General features: G+C 36.7%; 1 protein-coding gene across 3 annotated transcripts in view; it reads left to right on the top strand.

Moving 5' to 3' along the window:
• Window positions 1-912: 912 nt before the first annotated feature.
• The window catches only part of LOC117421439 (glycine receptor subunit beta), a 49,688-nt gene continuing 26,989 nt past the window's right edge, over window positions 913-23,611 (top strand). For all 3 annotated transcript variants that reach the window (XR_009329635.1, XM_034035885.3, XM_034035886.3), the window contains exons 1-4: window positions 913-1,232; window positions 2,549-2,704; window positions 3,397-3,503; window positions 4,758-4,825. Coding sequence is in view for 2 of the 3 variants with exons in the window: in XM_034035885.3 (XP_033891776.1) it covers window positions 2,571-2,704; window positions 3,397-3,503; window positions 4,758-4,825 (309 nt within the window). In the remaining variant the exon portion in view is untranslated. The remainder of the gene's footprint in view (window positions 1,233-2,548; window positions 2,705-3,396; window positions 3,504-4,757; window positions 4,826-23,611) is intronic.

Below are 23,611 nucleotides of genomic sequence, written 5' to 3'. Positions count from 1 at the left end.
ACTATGCACTGGAGTTGTCTGACCTAAGCACCACGTTACTGGATCCTCAGCTAATGCACTATCCTTGCACTATTGCACTACTAAACTTTAAATATTAATCTTGCATTGTAACACTGTACTGCCCAATAACACCTGTAATTCGCCTGGGATAAAGGTGTCTGCCAAATAAATACATAGAAAATAAATAAACAAATGCATGTGTGACTAGGTGCAAATGCACCCTGGGCATGAAGTCCTGTACTGCACAAACAGTGCTGGTCTGTTAAACTCATTGGATGCCCATGTGCTATACATTGCAGCTAGGAACATCCTTAATGCATTATTCAGTTTCTCCAACAGCTGTTTTCATCTTGAAGAGCTATTGTAAAATTATAGAAAACACTATAGTTTACCATGCTTTACAATAATAATAATAACATTTCAGGATTACAATTTGTTGATTATATTTCGATATGTTTTTGTATAATAACTTTCATAGTATATTTAAATTGTGAAGCAGTATTCAAAATTGCCACATTTAATATACTGAAATATATTCGGTTTTATATTTCAAATTAATATCTACAAAATACAAACAAAAACAAAGGAAATGCATTTAAAATGTGTTACAGTAGTCAAAAATGGGTACATTTAATATATTGAAATATATATGTAAAAAAAAATACACGCTACACTGTTTTTTGATCTGTATTGTATTTGTAAGAGGCACCGATTTAACTAGATGCCCTTCTACTTATGCATTCTGTTAATTTAACCACAATGTGGGTGATTCTGTACAAAAGGAACATACATAAATACGCACACAGAGAGACGTTGCTTTGCATATTAATAAACAGGCACTCGGTTATGTCATTGCAAAGCTCTCCTGCTGCTGCTGCTGCTGCTGATCTAGTGATTTATAGTCACTGCTTAGAGCTACTACTGCGCATGTTTCAGGTGCACGCAGCCACCATCTTGAACATCCCGGAGCAGAGCGAGGACAAGAATAAATATAGACAATTTGTTTTTGTTTTTTAAGATGTGTTAATAAATATCGTAGTGGGTGAAAAACATGTAAAGTTAACTGCTAATAGCTGTTATTTAATCGGTCGCCTGAAGCTACTGACTGAAGAGACTGCGTGATTCGTAATGATGGCTTGCTATCTTGCACAATCAGCTGTATTATAGAATTCACTATTGATTTGTTTGGTAATAGAACCAAAATAATTGTTGCTAGAAAATATAGTACTACGGTAAGAGTGATATTTTGTTTGTCCTTAAATATGCGTGCTTTAATCTTTGGTGTATGATCATTGTAGAACTTAGAGGAGACACCATTCCAGTCAGTATTGACGTTTTGTTTTCTCTGCATTCCTTAATGCATCCTCTTTGCTCTCTTAATCTACATCAGTGTGGATGATGAGGGTGGTGGGGGATATGCTCATCATGTTGTTTAAAATTCAAATAATAGCTTGTCAGTCTGTATGGTGTTTTTCTGTCCCTTTGTGTCAGGTGTATCTATACATCTCAAAGGATTTGTACACGCATTACTTTGAATGGCAACAGTGCATTCTTTTTCCATGTTCTATTTTGTGCGCATGAATAGAAAAACAAAGATCACAGACTAGACTTCAATTCAATCAACCTTTCTGAAGATAATGTATAATGTAATGGTTGTTATCCTGCAACACATGGATACATCCATTAAACACATGACTAATATTTATGGTTTTGATTCAGGTACATTGTACTATTAGTTGTAATTTTGAGGATCATAAAACTTTCACTGAGTTGGACATCATGGAGTAAAATTATGTCTGGAAGTTACCTGGAGGTAAACCTTAATTTGTAATCTGAAATTTTCTATGTTCTATAAATAGCTTTGAAATTAACCACAGTATTACACTGGTATCATATACTTTGTTCATTTCATTAATATTGTCTATGTGTGTTTATGTTCAGACATACTGTTAAACAATCTGTGATGCATAATTCGATTCTACTACTGGAGTCAGTAGACCAAAGTGCCAACCAATGTGATAACCAATGCTTTAAAATTATTTTGATTTTCTCTTAATTGTATTAGCAAAATGTTCACAGGTTCTCTTATTATTATTATTATGTACAGAAATTATTTACACAGTTTTTAAAGTTTAAAAATAAATTTCGAATTCATTAGAGAGAGAAACTATTATCTGGTATTTTCATTTTAAAACGGTTTATAATCTGTTTATACGTTAACTATTCTAGTGATGTATTCACTTATACACCAAGCTGATAGATTACATGTGACATGCTTTAATGCTCTGTGCTTTGCTGCTATGACATTACAGTAAGTGGTGATTTAAAATAATCTCGAAGCCTAGTTTGGGACATAATCTGTAAATATACATTAGTAATGCATTAACAGATCAATTAAGAAAAGCACAGCTTTATTGTATTTCAGTATTAGGCCTACATCTGATGTCTTTGTGGATTGTCCTTTTGTTTGGCCAGATGAACCATTTGATTCCCCATGGCAGAAAAGATTGACATCTCAAAATTTTAATTACTTTTTTTTGTGTTGCAGAAAGCATTTCCCATCAGGGTTGATGTGTCTGAAAATGAAGGCCTTAAAGTTGTCCTTTCTTCTCCTGGTCTTGTCCCTGTGGATAGAGGATGGTTCTGCCAAAGAGAAGTCTTCAAAGAAAGGAAAGGGCAAAACAAAGCAACAGTTGTGCCCTTCGTAAGTGTACATTTTTTGGTTTCAGGAGAAAGGAACAGAGAAAGTATTTTATGGATCATACGGCATATTTTACTCCAGTCTTGAACTAACACCTATTTTTTTTAAAGGACAAAAACACTTATTTTACAAAACTAGATTCTAACAGCTAAGTAATACCATTCACGACCCTTAAGAAGTTAGAGACTAGAGAAAACAGACGCTTTGAAAATATAGATACGTGCTGCAACATGCAATACAATATACATTATTGATTAAAAAATAAAATCATTATGTCTTCGTGTTTGGATACCTGATTAATTGTCTCATAGGTGACCAATATTATGCTCTTTTATCCTCATATGGATGTTTTGTTATACAAAATGTATACTTCTGCAGCACCTTTTATATAAACGATCAAACAAAAAGTAAGAACTGTTTAAAAATATCATTTTTGCAGCATATTAATCTGTAAAACCATCTGTACTTTCATGTGCATCTAGACAAAGTGGGCTATGCCTAAACAATGTACAAGTAAATCTATATAGTATGTCTTAAAAGATGTATGGCTTAAACTAAAATTTATTTTTGCAGTGTATTCTACATATATTCAAAAATGTCCTTTATACAACAATGACCTTGGAAGATTTTCTTGCTCACCTCCCATGTGGAACAGATTTTCCCTTTGCTATGCTATGCTTATTTTTTGTTCTCAGAGAGCTGTCAAGCGAGGACCTTGCACGAGTACCAGCCAACTCTACCAGCAACATCTTGAACAGACTGCTGCTTAATTACGATCCGAGAATTCGGCCCAATTTCAAAGGTCAGCGATATTTTTAGTTTTACATTTGATGCATTTTACATTTGAAAACGACCTTTACCGCAGTGCTTTGTTTACAAATACTCTAGTTTTCATTTTAGTAGCAATTCACATTTTCAGTTTTCTACAGTCTGCAAGCATTTGTATATGTAGAACATTTAAGATTGTGCCTTCACTTCAGGGGTGGAAATAAGACTTCCATTGCATAGCACTTTAAACCATTCCTAGTTTTACGATAAGACACACCTGAAATTGTTACCTATACACTGGGGCTAATCGAGCACATGTTACAATCTGGAATGGGTGAAACTTCTATGCAATAGGAGTCTTATTTCTTCCCCTGCACTTGAATGTTTTTGTGTCATAAATGCGTTCTCCTGACTGCATCTGCATTTGTTATAATTTAATAAAGCAGTAGCATATTATTAACCCTTATCATCTTAGTCAATCAGATTAAGAGTAGAGCTGTCGTATCCCACAGATGAAACTATCAGAATCTTGAAACTTCAAAAAGCAACATAATTTTCAAGATGCCTAAGAGATACAGTCCAACAAAATGTAAAAACACATTTAAAAAATGTCTTCATAAACATTTGTTTGGTTTTTAATAGCATTACTATTGTCCTCAACTGTCATATTCTATGGTGTCGTCATCATCATCAAGTATAATTAAAAAGCATACAGCACAATGAAGTATTAAACTATTTATTATAAATACATTATACAATACAGTGCTCTATATTATTTTGACGGTACTAGAATAAGTGGCCAGTATGTAATGTTTTGTATGACCATTGTACAGCCACTGAGTTCTGATTCTGTCTGTCGTAATATCGGGATCATTTTTATTTCAGTGGAGGTTAGCATTTCTTGATTTATTTATGGTGCCATGAAATGGTAATTCAGCTTATGTACGGTAAGACTGTAAATAATGATCTTCAAGGAAGGAATTACATATTCTGTACTGGTCCAGGCTTATTCCCAGAAGTATTTAGTGTGTATGCCTGTGTATGTGTAATGCTACATACACAGAATGTCATGCCTTATTTGTCATGGAAAGGGATGATGTGGGATCTTAGAATCTGTTACAATCAATATCAAAAGCTCGCCACAAAATAAATATTGAATTTACTTTCTTTAGTCAGAGTCTAATTTATTAGTCTACATTATCTAATTGTTCCTTTAGAAATTGAAGCTGATGAAAAAAAAATAAAAATTAAGTGCTCTATAAAACATACTGTCGCTGTTTTTTCACAGGTATTCCAGTGGATGATAAAGTTAACATTTTCATCAACAGTTTTGGCTCAATTCAGGAAACAACAATGGTAAGGCTTTCTTTTATATTGTTAAAAAAAAAAAAATATATATATATATATATATATATATATATATATATATATATATATATATAAGTATACATTCACAAGGCGTCTTTAAGGGCTGAGATTAGTAGACAGACAGGACAGACATGACTCTCACTACTCGGAGAACCGTGAGGAGCTTCCTCGGCGGTTTGGGAACAAGATACCCATGAGAGCAAGAGGTTCCGGTATGGTTGGAACCGAAGAACATATAACACATGGAGAGTCCCTTTACTGCTCAGAGGACCACGTTCTAGTGGCCTGGGGAGACACAGCTACCCATAGGGATGGAAAGGTCGCAGACCTGGAATAAGAAAGATTTAGACAGGGCTGGCACCAGGTGGCGACCTCGTGGTTGAGGTCGAGCCGGCGTCCGGTGCCGGATCACGTGCCCCAAAGGAACCTGTGAATAGGAGACAGTTTAGAGGCCAGAGCTAAGACATATAGCTTGCTAGAGGAGAACGATTAGGATAGAGGGCCCACGTAGGGGCAAAAAGTGCATAAGCTGCAGAAGTACAATGTGTGGCTGGGTGTCCTCTCTGCCTCCTGAGAGAACCTCTGCTGTGTAGGTATATGGCTTTAAGACAGAGCTCGGGAGCAAAGGCAGAACCCCGCCGACCGTGCTACTCGCAACCGCTTTCATCTAGACTAACGGGAGGACTGGATTGAGACAGGATTGAGGTAGGAAATGGAGATCGTAGTGAGAGAGCAGCCCTCTCCGACACCCCCCCGATTTTTTCCTTAACCCTTTGCGGTCCATTTATTCAGCGTGTGTCAGGCGTGTCAGGTCCAATTTATTTTCACACGTGCAGTTTATTTTAGACACGCTGTTTGAAAGTATTTTTTTTCACAGTAAAACCGGTTTAAAAGGCAGTGCATATCAACAGGACACTCAGTGCTGCAACTCCAGCCCCACCCCTCGTTCGCTATATTTTTCAAATAACTTTTTTAATAATAGTACATACCGATAAATCATCTCTTGATCACTCGTTTTATCACCAAATTCCTCAATAATGCGATCCAAGTTGTTATTTTATTACTATAACATCTAAAAAAAAAGCTCTGCAAATGTCTGTGATATTCTTTGAGCGCTTGATGCAGAAGCAGCTATCTTGTTTGTTTATGTCCGTGTTATCTATGTGGTGTCGGGTCTATCAGTATTCATGAGATAAGCCCTTTTTTTTTCGGCTTCTCTCGGCTCCTATCGGTCTCACTCGGCCATTGAATGGTTTTCTCGACTTTTTCCGGAGAAAAAACGACTAGAGACCTGTTTTTTGCGTCTTTTTGATGATGGCGGACAGGGTCCGACATTGGACCGGAAAGGGAAAATTTGCGATGTCGGACCAGGTCCGATATAGGACCGCAAAGGGTTAAGGCTGACATGTGAACATCTGAAGGGACTTTAGTTTACAGTTGGCTCCTGTGGTGTAAAAATTATATAAAATCAATAAGTGATTAGAAGTTGATTGTGTCTCTATTGCTGCGTTTACACTGCCACCTCGGACCAAAACCGACTCGGGTCCAACCGATCGCGGGGATTCTTATGATTTTTCACGTAGCGTTTACACTGCGGTTGTGTGCGCACACCACCTAAATTACAATACGTGCTTGGTGACGTCATAACGACCACTGAAGGGATGACAAGTTTTCCCCTCCCCAAACCACAAAGCGGAAGAGGCAGAGTGGTATTACAAACAAACAATACAGTGTTGTATTCATATTGCGGGGACTTAACCCTTTGCGGTCCATTTATTATACACAGTCAAACAGGTTTAAATGGCCCTGCATATCAACAAAGCACTCACTAGGCATCTCCAGCCCCGCCCCACCCTTTCGTTCGCTATTGCTTTCACCTATGTAAGAAATAAATAATAATAATAGTCGTACATACCGATCGATCATCTCCTGATCACTCGTTTTATCACCAAACTCCTCAATAATGCGATCCAAGTCATTATTTTATTACTATAACATCTCAAAAAAGCTCTGCAAATTTCCGTGTTTTCTGTGCGCTGATTCAGTCAGCCAACTTGTTTACTTACGACCGCCCCGTTATCTGATACCAGATACCATGTATGACTATTCATGAGATACGCCTTTTTTTTTTTTCGGCTTGTCTCGGCTCCTGTCGCTCCCACTCAGCAATTGAATGGTTTTCTCTGCTTTTTCCGGAGCAGAGAAAACCATTCAATTGCTTTGCTTTGCTATAATGATGTCAGACCCAGTCCGACAAAGGACCTGTGAGGAATAATTGCAATGTCGGACCCAGTCCGACAATGGACCGCAAAGGGTTAAAAAATACATACTTATCTTGCAGTCTACGAAAAAATGGTTATTCGTTTAGACAGTATTTGACATAACATAGCGGTTCCTGACCCATTTGTTATGTGAAGGATTTCACCTTGAATAAGATTAGTAAATTTGCTGTTTATTATTGTAATAATAAAGACCCTTTTGTTTTCAAAATAACACTATTCTGTTTCTTCACCGATATTATCTCACCTTGTATATATACATAATTGTATGATGCATAAGTCCTTTATTTTTTAGTTAAAATAGGCTAAGCAGCCACAGGAATACCAGAGAAAAAACATTTACTGTATACAATTGTAGTTAACAAATTTTATTTTTTTCAAATTAGCTTTGTTACAAATGCTACTACAGCAAATGAATAAATAATAATAATAATAATATTAATAATTTGTAATAAGTACACTATCTAAATTGTTTGTAATTCAAAACAATATTATCATTATTTATTTATTAGCAGACGCCCTTATCCAGGGCGATTTACAATTGTTTCAAGATATCACATTATTTTTACATACAATTACCCATTTATACAGTTGGGTTTTTACTGGCGCAATCTGGGTAAAGTACCTTGCTCAAGGGTACAGCAGCAGTGTCCCCCACCTGGGATTGAACCCACGACCCTCCGGTCAAGAGTCCAGAGCCCTAACCACTACTCCACACTGCTGCCCATTCCTTTTTTTAAAAAACAAAATGACAGGGAACGCAAATTATTAAAACAATCTTTATTTAAAACTTAGAACATAACATGTAAAACACAATTTATGTAACAGATCGACTATAATCAAAAAGGGCAGAGAGGCGGTTGCACAGATCTTTCTCCAAACCTGCCGCTATTTCTTGGTATATGTATTTATTTTGTGTTTCTGCTGAGAGCGCACTCTGGATTTGAGTTTCACCCCACAACACTATGACAGCTCTGCTTTCCTGCTCTCCCCAGTTCACGCCGCGGTTGTCAGAAACAAACAAAAAAACTAAAACATTTGTAAAAATATATATATATATAATATATATATATATTCTGTGTTTTAAGCTAATCATTGGCACAATCAAAATATTTATTTAAATAACAATAAAAACAAACAACAAAAAGACAGTGTGTTGAAGCGTGTTTGAAACTAAACCAGTAACTAAGTGGTTTACAATAAATTAACTGGGAAAAACACAATCCAGGATAGTTTTTGTATTAATTTATTTTTGATAGTGTTGTTTTTTTAAATAATTCTCACTGATAAACTCAAATATTACACTTTTGTTTCTTTGACGTCCACCGGTGTCTGCACCTGGTTAACAAAGCAGAAAAATTACCATCAAAAGTGTACATAGCCCAATGTATGGATATTTGGGGTATGTACACTTTTGATGACAACTTAATAATAAAACGTAGATATTTACAAATACTCCCCAATATAAACAGTTAATAAATTCAAATATTGAGGACACTTGTGTCTCAAGTCGCTCTTCTCTTTTTGTGACGCTGCAACGGCACTGCAGCTTCTTCCTGTTTAGATTCCATGGGGGAGGAGCCGAGCGGCACTCATGTCGTGCGTGAGCCGTCATAAAGTCGGGTGAGTTTACACTGCCTTTCGGACGGACCTATGCTGGCGCTGAGCCACGTCTTTAGTTGGCCGTTTTTAGGACAGCTGAGAGTCGGCCGTGTGCGTTTAAACCGCAGAAAAAAGACAATCAGACGGCCCAAAGCCGTCCTAAAAATGGCCAGTGTAAACGCACCATAAAGCCCAGATTGCACACAGAAACATTTTCATAGGTGCAGTATTCTCAAAGCTTTAACTGTATTTTGTTTAATGGATACATGAAACTGTTCTGAAAATGTACTGATTTCTTTACCAGTTCCTCAAGCTCTGGCCTATCTTTCTCTTTCTTATCCAAAGTTGAAATGCAGTTGTATGCTTCATCAATCAGTGCAAAATGTGTGCTTTCCTACATTATCAGACAGTAGAAAATGATTTGGAGATGTTTTGTCAGGAACATTTAAATGCATTGGGTTAGACTCTGAAAGCTCTTTACTCCAAATGATCATTAGCTTGCTTACTTGTTTGTTTTTTTTTCAGAAGAAAAATAAAATCTGTTCAAGTAACCAAACCAGAAATAAACAACTCAAACATATAAATGATGGCTTTGTTGTAAGTCTCTCTCTTTTTTTTACATTTCTTTTATTTGAAAAAAGTGCTAATGACAATTTGGAAAAAATAGCTTTGAGAATCCAGTCCCTTTGTATTCTGTAAAATCCAAAGCATTGAGATGCTTTAAAAATACCTGTTATTCTTACTGGAACAATTCCATGCACAGAGTTACGTATTTTAGTATAGATGGGGAGGAGAATTGACTTGAAATAAAATGTGAGTCTCATTGATTAAGTAGAACCTGAAAGTTACTAACACTAGAACTGACCAGTCAACTGTGTTCACGCTGGGTCTGTGTAGAGGTTTGGTACGTTTGCTGTGAAGTGTGAACAACAAAGTCCGCTTGGGAAACAAACCATACCGAGTTCACCTAAGAGGTGGTCTCGGTCCGTTTGTTAAACACACTGAGTCTGGTTCACTTGCTAAAAGTCAGTGTGAACTGCTGGACTTGGCCCTTTTGCACATAGGAAACAAACTATACGAGGTAACCTGGCTAGGAAGTAAACATTTTGCGTAAACAAGTAGAGCAAAAAACAAAAAATGTTTTGGAACTAGGGTTACCAGACTTCCTGGGAAAATTTGAGATTGTGACAATTTTCAGCCTTCATTTTTTGGCCCAGTCAGAAACTTTATTATTAATAATAATAATAATAATAATTATTAATAATCCTGGTTTTGTTATTGTAATTTTTTAAGTACAAAACTGCATCAGCGTGCTCAGCAAATTAATAACAGAGTAATGTATTAGGTTGTGTGTTAGCGCCATCCAAAAATAAAATAACCAATCTTATGGATTATTTATTTAATCATTCTGATTGTGTATATCACATGTTTAAATGGTAAAAGCTGATCTATTTTTGTAAAATCTGGCTTTTTGTACATTTAACATGTTTTGAGTAGATGAAAATATAAAGAAAATAATGAGTTGTTATGATCTGCAATAAATTCACCCGATGTTTATTTCTTTTATTTTTTATTTTTTTATTTATTTATTTTTTTAATTCAGTCGTGGCCAATTTTTTACCCTGGTTTTCTCCCCAATTTAGTATGCCCAATTATTATCTGTATCCTCGGCTCACCGCTCGCAACCCCCCCCGCCGACTCGGGAAACGGCGGCTGGAACACGCGTCCTCCGAAACGTGCTCCTGCCAAGCCGTCATTTTTCGCACTGCAGATCCACAGCAATGCCACCAGACCTATAGTGCCGGCTCCACTGCAGAACCACAGGCGCCCTATCGGCCACAGGGGTCACTGATGCGCGGTGAGCCGTGGATTCCCCTGCCGACCTAAGCCCTCCCTACCCGGGCAGAGCTCAGCCAATTGTGCGTCGCCCCCTAGGAACTCCCGGTCACGGTCGGCTGTGACATAGCCTGGATTCGAACCTGCGATCTCCAGGTTATAGGGCATATCCTGCACTCCACGCGGAGCGCCTTTACTGGATGCGCCACTCGGGAGCCCCCGATGTTTAATTTTTAAACTCTTATTGTGTTATTTGATATACTGCTATTTTTGTTAATAGCTTCAGAACTGCTACGGCATCAGTGGAAATCCTAAACTACACGGATAGTGCGAGAAACCGAAGCTCTGATAGCCGAACTGGACAAAATTCAGAAAAATAGTAAAATATGTTCACTTTTCTCAAATTACTTTGCTTAATGCCGACATTAGCAGAACCGTGCAGAATTGTGCAAACTGCATTCTCCTACTGTAGGCATTCAAGAAATGTATTAATTAAATGAGCGAAGTGCTCCACCAGTGCTTTCTTCCACAGCAACATGTAATTATCTAAAACATGCTATATTAAAAACCGGAGCAATACATCAACAGCTGCCATCTTTCAATATGCCTTGCAGGATATTGTAAACATCCTGTTCACACACCATATAAACAAACCGAGTGCACTTGAAAACTGCATTGTGAACACAAACAGGCTCGGTCCTGAAAAAAAATGGAAAAGGACCAAAAAAGACTTGAGGTTGCATCGAAACAAACTTGGTCCCTTTGCTTACAGGTAAGTGTGAACAGCAAGCTCATTGATACACTGTTTCAAACAAAACAAACCAGACCGAGTACGTTTGAAATGGACCCAGTGTGAATGCAGCTGTGAAATGATCAGATGCTAAGTAACTTTCACAGTTAAACACAGCTCCCCTGGCTTTGTTCTCTCTCTTATCATTCTCCAGGTTAAAGGCGAAGACGTTTTACTGTACATTGCACTTAAATACATAATAGAAAAGTAATTAGACATTTCAGAACATCCTCTGTTGTCAATTTGTTAGTAACTGTTAGGTTCTACTGTAGTTGTAAATTATTAATAAACTCTGTACTCTTTGTATTAAGTCTATTTTTCCCTAACCTGCTGTTTCAGCTGCAGTGAGCAGCTGGTGATAAAAAAGAAGTGGTGATATTCCAGCAAGAGGTTTAACATGAAACACTGGAGGCAAAACCTTCAAAAAGCAATCTGTATATATTTGTAATGCCTGTACTGTAAGGGGGCAACCCAAATGTGGATGAACTACAGCAAGGTACTTTTTTCAAGACCCCCCACCCACCTGCCCAAAGCAGGCCCTACATTAAAAAAAAATAAAATGACTCATCATAGTCGAAGTGAAAAAAACCCAAGGCAGTGTTTCTGAAAAGTAGCAAGAAACTAATCTGAGCAATACATTAACTGTTGCCTCAAAATAAGTGATTTGCTGCTTGTATCATGCGATTTAGATGTATTCCTTTCTAAAAATGTGCCTTTGTTTTTACTTCAAAAAAGGCCTCGAGTAAATCCAGTGAAATCTATGTTTGCTGGGTATTTAGAGGACCACAAGATCTACAGTAACAATCTGTTCAGCATCCTCAAATTAGAAATGTACAGTTTTTTTTTTATTCTAACAAAGTTACATGTGTTTACATTTTATACATGTAAGCCTCTATTTGTATATTTGATATTATTGCCAAGTAACTCTTCCTTTAAAAATTACTGCTTTGTAAGATTTCACCCTTTGGATGTATACCATATCAAATTTCACTTGGATACATTCTGGAGTGGAATAAAACTTGCATTAAGCACCTTTCATCCACACAGGATCTCAAAGTGCTATACAAACATTGTGTATCCAATGACAAGCATCCAACTCCTGCCCACCATACGCATGCTTCAAACATTTTCTATTGTTTTGTGTTTTGTTTTTTGTTATGGAAAGCGAATGAGGTAGAAATGAAGACCAACATTGTCTGAAACCACATTTGACAGTAAGGTAAAAGGCAAGTATGATAATGACTACTGGTCAGATGTGCTCAACAGTTAGGACCAGTTCCATTGCTTTGTGTTCTCTTTTAGTAACATGTGTAAACTTGTGGTGGATATCACTACGAGAGACATCACCAGATAAGTCACTTTGATAAAGCAGGGAGAATCTTTTTTCTCAGTTGTTGTTAAGTTGCAATATTTTAAACCGAGTTTTTTGTAGTACCTTTTTCTTCATCTTTCATACGGTAGAGTATGGAAAGTCGGAACATCAAATTAGCTGTTTTTGCATAACAATTGATGTATTACAAGTCAGTGGTTGTTGAATTAGCTATTTAGTTAATTCTGTGTATTAGTAATTTTGTGGAAGATGGATGCTTCAGTTGAACATTGGAAAATATTTTTTTAAAGCCATTATGCTACTGTTGATATCCTGTAGCAGTGGTTGCAGAATGATGCAATATAATTAGGGCTTCTGTTTTTCGGGTTTTATTAATTGTGTTTTTCGGTGCTTATTTTTAGCTATTTTCGAGTTGTATGTAAAAAAAATAATAATTTCGAGGCTTTCGTTTGTGATATACTGTATGAAATTAGTGTTTTCGGTTACTTTCAGTAACTCGACAGTACTTGCACACTTAAGTTGTACCTTCTTTCCTGTGCTGTCTTCCACAACGAAATCCCTATGGTTACGGGCACATTCTTCTGGGGTTTTTGTGTGTAGGCATTTTTGTAAATTTCGCCACAATTCTGTGTTAAATCCTCTGTATCTTAACTGTAATACAGCTTTAAATCCCGCTAACAAGCCTCCATCCTGATTGTAATCTCGTTTTAAATCTCGCAAGCGGAGTCTCCAATAGAAATGTAGGAATTTGCTGTCACTTAGTAGTTGGGGCGGGTTTAAAGTATTCAGAACGAATCAATGATAGATGCAAGTCAGGAATGCGGGACATTGCCCAGCAGCACTGGGAAATGTATTTATTATTATTTTTGTAGTAGGTTTTATTTTTTAATGGGAAAAGGGTAAAGTCAACGTGAATTGATTAACAATTTCCGCAGTTTTTCAGGTGTTTTCTGGTGTTTATTGGCTATCAACCGATTTCGATTTTTTTGTATCGGGGGTGTTTTATCGGGCTTTATCAGTTGAAACCGAAAATCAGAAGCCCTAAATATAATTTAAAGTGTATTCATAACTGTCTATATGTATCTCGAGTATAAGGGTGTCACGTATCTGTGTTTCAACTTAGTTTACTACAAAACCATTTAGATTTTCACTAAACATTTTAACCAAACTCAGAAATTTGCCAATAAATTTAATGAAGAAAATTATTAAATAGTTTTTTTTCTTTTTTTGTTACTTGGAACAGTTACTAAATGGTTATCACTGTTTCAGAAATACTGGGTTACACATGGCTCTTTATGCTATTTTAAAAGAAGGCTGTTGTACAATATACAGTGTCTAGCTTTCATAAACACCACAGTTTAGTTTACTGCAGTTAGTGTATACAAATATGTATGGCAAGATATCTGAGTGACCCCGGGCCAGAGCAGGCTGTGGGTGGGGCACCAGGGTCAACCTGTTATTGGAATGAGAATATTTTTGCATTGACTGTTTTAATTATTTATGACACTTGTATTGTGTGCTGTTTTATTGGTGTTGAACTTAAAGGACTTATAACATTGACTTAATTGTATATTTTGTCTGTGCTTGGCATTCACAACAAAGCACAAATACTGTATATCACAATAAAAAAACAATGGAAGAGCGTGGTCTGTGCCAAGCAAGTTTACAATACGACAGATCTGTTTATTTGTTTTGTTTTGTTTTTTGGTAAATAATTCCTGATCGCTGGTACACTAGCACAGAAAAATAATGAAGCTGCAACTAATTGAGATCTAGTGCAACCAGTAACAACAAAGTGAAGCTATTCTATATTGGGCTAGAGATGCTTTAAACATCAACAAGCAGCTACAGTCGGTGGGTTAGACAGTATTGTCAACAGAAAAAAAAAAAAAAAAGATTTTGTAAATCAAGTACAGGAGCAAGTACAGTGATACGAAGTTGCTACAACATAATAGTTTGATTTAATAAAGCATACATTGTAGCATAATTTATAAAGCACAAAACGTAAAAAATTTACGTTCTTTCGTATAATCCTAGAGGGACTGTATTAATTATGTACTGCACTGGAAGTGTATTTTGCATGAGCAAGATTTGTGGACTGTGACTAATAACAACTACGCTAACTTTCTTGGATACTGAAGAAATAAACTGAGAATTTTGACTGTATCTTCTTGGCCTTGTTTATAAGCACTGTGCACCAGTATACTACACATGTCTCTTACGAACTAATGTGGCAGGAACGCTAGTTTATCGTGGTAATCGGACAGAGTTTTAATAGCTTCTTCCTCGTCTCCGATCTTATTTCTTCCTGATGCATTAGTCGTTTTCTACTGTTGTACTTTTTCTGCTGCTTCACCTGAATTCGATTAATCATGCATGCCAAGTTTTTAAGTGGCCGCCTTGAAACACGTCATAACATTGGGCTACGCATTTTCGTCAGCTAGTCAACAATGCATCCTCACCAACCCTTCCCAAACAGAATCTACCCATACCTGGGTATGTAAGAGTTGGATACAACAGTGGAAACGTGTTAGAAGAGGCTGACTATTGGCATTGGTATTATACATGTAGTTAGCTATCATAAAATTAAACTTATCTCAGTATAATTTAACAGGGTTGCCCAATTTCCCCCTGAACTAAATTAATAACGTCCCAGGGACTGTACTTCTTCAGTATGGGTATATGGAGTCACAATGTTTGCGGCTGTCTTCCTCAGCCATGCTTGCTTGCCCCTTTCCTCGCTGCCGTTTGCTGCAGCCTCAGACACTAAACACTTTCTTTATGTAATCCAGTTCTCTGAGCAGAGCTCCCGCTGTGTTGTATCCTAAAAGGGCAAGACCCGTTTACACCATACCAATTTAATTTATATAGCAGCCTAGTGCAAGTGTCGCATGGCGCTTTACAAAAATAAACAGCAAAAGCAAACAGTAGTCTCGTTTTTATTTTTTCCACTTTATTTAATGTACAATCAAAAAAGGCTGTAAATTCTCGTCATGCTCTAATCAGAGCATTTGTATTATTTTTGCCAGGAACAAGTCTGAAGAAGCTTCTGTTTTGCTTTTGTACACATGTTAAATTTCAAAAAGTGTTTCAATGTGTTTAAAAACAACAACAACACTTGCAGCATTCACTTAGCCTATCATCTGTCTACAGTAAGCTAGGCTACGTATCACCTTTGCATAGAGACAAAGATTTATTAGCCTAATCAATGTGTTTGTTTACTTTTCAATACCGAGAGCTAAATAACCTTGTGGAGCTTTTTAAGAACAAGGATTTGACAAATCGAAAATAAGCACATGCACTTTAATAAAAATGCCTGCTGTTTTCTTTAGAAACTATCACTGAATTCCCTTGTGACACAGCATGATTTTTCTTTTTTAATCTTCTGATAGGTTATAGGCTATATTGACCGTCCGCTTTCAGTTGGCACATTCCCGATATCAGCTCTGTGATTCCTATTCATTTGCGGTGTAGTTTGTGTTGAATATTATTTTTTAATACAGTATAGAAATATATATATTTTTTAAATTAAGGACAATGTTTTGTGCTGTTCCATCTTGCGGCATAAACCAATTTCGGTAGCTTTTCTTTTTAATGTAGGCTACAGACTCCATAGCTGCCATGTATTTTTTTTCTACATGTTTACAGTTAACACGTTTGTATTATTTTGTGTAAAAGAAAATGTTCTAAAAAATATATATATATAGTTTTGTTTATTTAAGAGATTGTGAAGATAGCTGTTTCTTGTTTTTAGACTAAGAGATTCATTCGTCAACGTGTTGTTTTCTTTTGATATTTCGCTGTTGTGGATGTGCGCCATTAATCACCAAAAATAAATCTTCACCTGGGGGAAGGGAATTTAAGTGATTCATATGCGGTCGAATGGGGGGAGGAGGATCAACGCTTATTCAACGTGTTGTGGCGGAGGGGTGTTAAGAAATGTGTTCTACGTTACGTTGGGGTGTGTGAGGATTATTTTGTAAACCAAATAAATACACATAAAGAATGTACTGTGAATACAATGTTTTTTTGAACAAATTGCATACAAAAACGAATGCTTTAAGTTTTTACACAGTAAACACCATGGTGTTTAACAACATCACTTCATGATGTCTGTTCTTCTAGGTATTCGGAGCTGTTTGTTTGTTCAATCCCTTACGAGTCTGTTGTGCTGTGGTTCCACTCTGAAACGCCTGTGCAAATAGCCCCATAGAATGTGCTTCAGGTTCGTAGGCAGCCCTTTTTTTGCCTCTGGGACCATCATAATTTACATTGTTTGCCCACTCGTGGTAACGTTCAGTTGTAATGAGCGCCCTGAACAACAATGCAGCAGATCTTTCCACTCTTCCTCGGCTCAAGACATGGATTTCCACTTCCTTTTCCAGGCTAATGCTGTTGATTACAATGTCTGACAGAACGGTGGCACTGCATAGTACTTGGTCTCCAGTGGTTCATTCTCATAGTGACTCTGCATGCGTTCAAGAGTTCTCTCGCAGCTTTGGTAACAGATCCGACTGCTTCGTGCAGATGTACAATTTGCCGCTTCAGGCTGTTAATGGTTCCCCGTTGTTTTTCATTCTGCAGCAGTTCTTTGCCAGGTGAGCAGGTACAATGTGGGTTCGGTGCTGTATAGGTGAAATGTGGTCGGGCGGTTGCAGTGAAGGGAACTGTGCGATGACATTTGTCTTTTTACGAAAATAAAACGTATTTTAGTATAAGCAGTAGCACACACTTTCCAAATAGCACTAGCTTGAAAGGGAATTTAATGTTTAAAATTGAGTTTACTTATTTTGGAGTTGAAGTAGCCCAATACAACCTGAGCACTACATTTAGCCTACATATTTTATTGTTTTTAGTATCTTTTAAAAATGTGTTCCGAGACCCCCTTGTAAATGAGGCCTCGGTCTCAACAGGTAAATTTCCTGGTGAAATAAATAAATACAAAATTTGTAGCCTATAACATAGTACCTTTGTCTTATTGACAAGCTTCCTCTTTTTAACCGGATGGCAGCTTTCATTGTTATAAAGCTTTATTTTTCTTTTCTTCTGAACATCATTTTTAATCTGCTGTCTCTCCAACTCTGCTTTTGATTTAGCGAGTTTATTGGCATCTGAGAAAATAAAAAGTACAAGATAGATTCATGAATTGCATCAGTACATAACAAAAAATGAGAGCTTCCCAGTATTCAACAATAAAATATAATTTGCGAGCAAAAAAAAAAAACACTTACCACCAAGCTTCATCATTTCCACGTTGCTGCCCTGCTTCAGTGTTCCAACAATATCTTTAGTCAAGATGATGTCAGTTTTGTTCGGTTCATATCCAATGTAGGACACAAGGGCAAACTTATCACCACAGTGCGAGAAGAAAGACTAAGGGATTAATTCATATTTTCTTTTGGTATTTAATCGTGTTCTTGTTTTTACCCTGAATATCTCTTTACAGTCTCAATGATAGTTTTAGATAGAAGATTAGCCAACTCATAATGGAACGTTTAATGTGGAAATGTGAAAGACGTGTAAGATAATGTGTTTAAAAACAAAATAATCAACACTTAGGCTACGGTATTTAATGTTCTGAATGACGAAATCGCCAAGCGCTGGTTTGTATTTCAAATAAAAGCTCAACTGTCAACTTTAAAGTTTAATAACTTTGGATGTACACATGATAGAAGCAAACTGTAAACGGCACAAGATCCCAAAATTATATCCAAATGATTATTATTTTATGTTGTATTTTTTGTCTGCAGTGTGTAAAAACAAAACAATTGCAATGCATATTTGGTTTGGCCAAGGTCGTAATATTGCTATTGCATCATAAATACTGCTGCATAAGGATTATACCTTTCTACCACAGAATATGTTCTTTAAAAAATTGCGCATGAGAAGTGACTTGTAAACAGTAATTACAAACCTTTCTTGTCATGTTTATTTTAAGTTAAAACTGATAAATGTCCTGAGAAAATATAAATCAAATTCTGTTTTTACATGTCAAACTGTAGGCTACCCGAGTTTTGTTTTATTAGCTATTACTGATATAAGAAAATATTTGTGGAATGGTTTTAGTAGCCTACCGTATATTTTTGTTTTCTTGAAAAAAAATAAATGACAACTTTTTATAATAACTAGGAAAACATAAAACCACCTTCACGTGCATAATGCATGTATCCATTTCTTAAGAAAAAGCATGCTTTAACTTATTGATATATGCTACTGCACAGTTTATTTATTTTGGGCTATTGCTACACAAAAGAGTTTACTAGAAGTTAGCTTTGCCCTTTTGTTATTCTTTAGTTTTAGCACGTGACCTCGACCCTGCTATTAATCTATAGTTAAAGCAGTTTCTAACTAGGTATTGCCCTCTAGCGCTTAACAAGCCCCAGCGCAGTGTCAGCGTACCCTAAAACACACAGAATCACGTTGTTGGGGTAAATCATAATGACTGCACCTGTATTATAATAATAAAATTGCAAGGGCGAAATGCCCCAGACCTGATGTCATTCTTAAGTTTTATTGTGAAAAGCTTGTTAGATGGGCCTTACTATAACACTTTAGTCTGTTTTTTCTCCAATAGCTCTGTAGTAGTAGTGAGTGCCTTTACTGTGAAATGTCTCAAAGTTTACCGTAAACGACACCTATATGGTAACAGTATCCTGGGAGACAGCCAGCATGGTTTTAGGAAAGGGAGATCGTGTCTAACTAACCTGCTTAATTTTTTTGAGGATGCAGCATTGACAATGGATAATTGCAAAGCATATGACATGGTTTATTTAGATTTCCAGAAAGCTTTTGACAAAGTCCCGCATAAAAGATTAATCCTCAAACTGAATGCAGTAGGGATTCAAGGAAATGCATGCACATGGATTAGGGAGTGGTTAACATGTAGAAAGCATAAAGTACTGATTAGAGGAGAAACATCAAAATGGAGCGAGGTAACCAGTGGAGTACCACAGGGATCAGTATTAGGTCCTCTGCTATTCCTAATCCACATTAATGATTTAGATTCTGGTATAGTAAGCAGACAACACAAAAATAGGAGGAGTGGCAAACATTATTGTAGCATCAAAGGTCATTCAAAATTGTTTGGACAGTATTCAGAACTGGGCAGACACATGGCAAATGACATTTAATAGAGAAAATTGTAGGGTACTGCACGCAGGCAATAAAAATGTGCATTATAAATATCATATGGGAGATACTGAAATTGAAGAAGGAATCTATGAAAAAGACCTAGGAGTTTATGTTGACTCCGAAATGTCTTCATCTAGACAATGTGGGGAAGCTATAAAAAAGGCCAACAAGATGCTCAGATATATTTTGAAAAGTGTTGAATTTAAATCAAGGGAAGTAATGTTAAAACTTTACAATGCATTACTAAGACCTCATCTAGAATATTGTGTTCAGTTCTGGTCACCTTGTTACAAAAAGGATATTGCTGCTCTAGAAAGAGTGCAAAGAAGAGCAACCAGAATTATCCCGGGTTTAAAAGACATGTCGTATGCAGACAGGCTAAAAGAATTCAATCTATTCAGTCTTGAACAAAGAAGACTATGTGATCGATCTGATTCAAACATTCAAAATTCTAAAAGGTATTGACAGTGTTGACCCAGGGGACTTTTTCGACCTGAAAAAAGAAACAAGGACCAGGGGGCACAAATGGAGATTAGATAAAGGGGCATTCAGAACAGAACATAGGAGGCACTTTTTTACACAGAGTTGTGAGGGTCTGGAACCAACTCCCCAGTAATGTTGTTGAAGCTGACACCCTGGGATCCTTCAAGAAGCTGCTTGATGAGATTCTGGGATCAATAAGCTACTAACAACCAAATGAGCAAGCTGGGCCGAATGGCCTCCTGTCGTTTGTAAACTTTCTTATGTTCTTAGTAATTATGATTGTTTAAGAGTAATTTTGCAATATTTTATTACATTATCCAAGACTCCCAACTTTACCCTTAAAGGTAGGTTGAGCTGCTTTTTATGCAGTGTATGCTTTAAAATAAGAATTTAACAAAAGTTGTTGTAGTTGACGTTGATTAGGCTACATTTCATTTCTACTGTGCAGTATAGGTAGAAGTTGTAACAACGAGCTATTGGTATCGGCCAAGAAAATCTGTGCACCCCTAGTTTTGAAACATCCAAAAGGTACGCCAACACTAATAATTAATTTCAGCTGTCCGCCCCTCCCCCTCCAGCTTGTGTTATCCAGAGACAGAACTTTTAATTTCTTCATTCGCCATCTCGACAGCACAGCGTTGTATAGTGTAAGCTGTATTGAAAGAAATGTCTCTCAACCCCTCTGCTGTTTGGTATTTTTTGGTTGAATGCCCAGACAACCAAAAAAAATAATGAATGCAAATTGTGCAAGCGACTGTTGATGTGTCATGGAGGCACAGCCAATCTCCAGGGTCACTTGACAAGCATAAGTTATTATTATTATTATTATTATTATTGTTATTATTGTTATTAATTTTTAGTAGTAGTAAAATGTGACTGACTGATAACCTGCTTGGAACGTGTTAAATAAAGCTTTGTTTTGCCTAAGTCCGCCTGGACTCGAACCGACGATGTCCAGACTATAGGATTCATCCAGCACTCTACACGAGTGCTTTTACTGGATGTGCCACTCGGGAGCTCCAAGCTGCAGTTCTTTTAATTGGTCGCAATAAGATGCTTCTGGAATGCAAGCTTACTTTATATAGCGCAAGCAGCCTCAATTACATGTACATAAGGTGTATTTTTATTTAAATTATACAAACAGGATTGCTGTTCTATATAATGTATTTTTAAACTACATGTAAATTCCATTTATATGGATTACCTGTAAAATAATATCAAACAATAATCAAATATAAACAAGTAGCTATGGTAACGTTGCTAGTATATTATGCAAATTAGTACCATCGAACTTTGGTAACGTATTCAGAACCTTCGAAGGTCAAAACGTACCTTTTTATTGCAGTCCTAGTTTAAAGAAAGAATGTGATTGCAGGAAATACAAAGTGTACAATATTTAAAAATAACTGACTTAACAAGGGAAGAGAAATTAGATGTCTGCATTTATTTAACAATGTTATAAATTGTAACATGTTCAAACTAGATATGGTGGACTTAAAAAGTACCGTTGCAGTTGCTTTCCTTGACCATAATAAGAATGTTGTGTGAAATATGAGTGAAAGTAGCATGGAGATGGTGAAAACTGCCAGAAAGCAACTTGGTGGTTGTGTCGGCTGACTTGAATCATGCTACTTTCACATTGCATGTATTGTAAGTAGCTACAAGGAGTACTAAAGGATTCTATTAATTAAAGAGGGGATGTCTAATAGATAACTTTTTAGCCCACAGTTCTAAAGGTACATGATGTTGCAATTGAATATGTTTTTGGATAGGACTAATGACTGCTTTGAAACCAAGACAGTATAATCTTGTAGTACAGGTGTTCTGCGTTATACCGGCCCCTTTATAACTCCACCCTCGCATACCGCCAGCTATTCTCTCTGAACAAATGTCTCCAATGTAAAAACAGTGCTATTTGTACCCGTTATATTGCCACCCCGCTGTCCGCCATCCACCAACTTCCCAAGCCAAGCAAACGTAAATATAAGCATTGTAGTTTCCCTCATTGTAGCGCCAGTGAAATAATCATGGTCAATTAAAACAACAAAGTTATGCAGTTAACCTTTGACTCGCTTTCCTAATTCATTGTTAACTGAACATACATACCAATGTCATCAACACTCCCGCTCCCAGAGCAAAACAATAAGTACAAAATGGTGAGTAGACCCTACATTTAACACCGGAGCAAAAATCTGCATGTATGCATCTGAAAATAATAAAGCAAGTCAGCAAGACATCGCACATGTTTTCTTGCCCAAGTGAGGCATATAATGTTAATCGAAGGACAATTGGAGACATTATAATGGATAAAAACAAATGGCTTACCTTGATGGAACGGGTTGATTTGTTAAACTTGAAAAAGGTTTGACAGTCTAAAATAAGTGACTTTTATAAACCACAGTAAATGTTTTTTTTTTTTTTTTTTTTTTTTTAAAGTACTGTAAGAGGTTTGTTTGTTTACGTACAAGTTTTGCACAAATGAAGGCTGACTTAAACTAAAGCATCAGTTTTGTAAACAGCAGATTTTTTTTTTTTTTTTTACTTTTTGTTTTAAAAAAGTGTTTAACTGCTTAAAAAAGAATGCTGTTGAGCTTAAATTGCCTTGAAATAAATAGATGGCATCGTTCAATGGGGGATAGTATTCAGCAGGCTTACAGTCGTGCAACAAACAGCAACGTTCAAATGACAGTATACAGTAAACCAAAATCCAAAATCTGTATAAACCTCACAGGCATGTTACAAAGCTCCCCTATACAGCTCTCCTCGACCTCTGCAACACCTGGGATTGTTTATGGGCTGTTTGACATTTGTTTCCATCTTTGAGTTTCACACTGGCGCCCAACACAAAATCTCTTTTCAGTGGCCTTCAGAAATGTTTGACATTTAGTGTCGGAAAACATTGAACAAAGCCGAAGAAGAGGGTTAATGTTTGCTCTTTGAAAGATTTAGAGCTGGAAAGGGATGAAACAGCTCATTTATTTTGACCAATTAAGGCTGTGACTTGAGAAGTATTTTGGAATGTGGGCCCTAATTTAAACCAGCAGCCAAATGAGGTAATTTGTGTTCTTAGCAGTACCCCCCTGGTAGACCCTGTGACCAAGGAAGGTGTTGGCCAAACTCTGCACATAAAGTTTATTAAACAGCAGCTACACAGCTGTAATTTAAACAGTGGAAACAGCTTTAGTGTTTCACAGAATTTTAGATTTCCTGGAATAGTTTTGAAATCTTTGAATTTTTCTGCAACATCTGCTGTTTATGGATCCTCTAGGTGACCTATGTGTTCCCAGATTGCAGGGGGTTGGTAGTATGTAGTAGGAGTAATG

This window comes from Acipenser ruthenus, chromosome 1, assembly GCF_902713425.1.
Source record: "Acipenser ruthenus chromosome 1, fAciRut3.2 maternal haplotype, whole genome shotgun sequence".
Classification (NCBI taxonomy): domain Eukaryota; kingdom Metazoa; phylum Chordata; class Actinopteri; order Acipenseriformes; family Acipenseridae; genus Acipenser; species Acipenser ruthenus.
The sequence above is the reverse complement of the archived record's forward strand: the minus strand, read 5'-3'. Positions and strand labels throughout refer to the sequence as shown.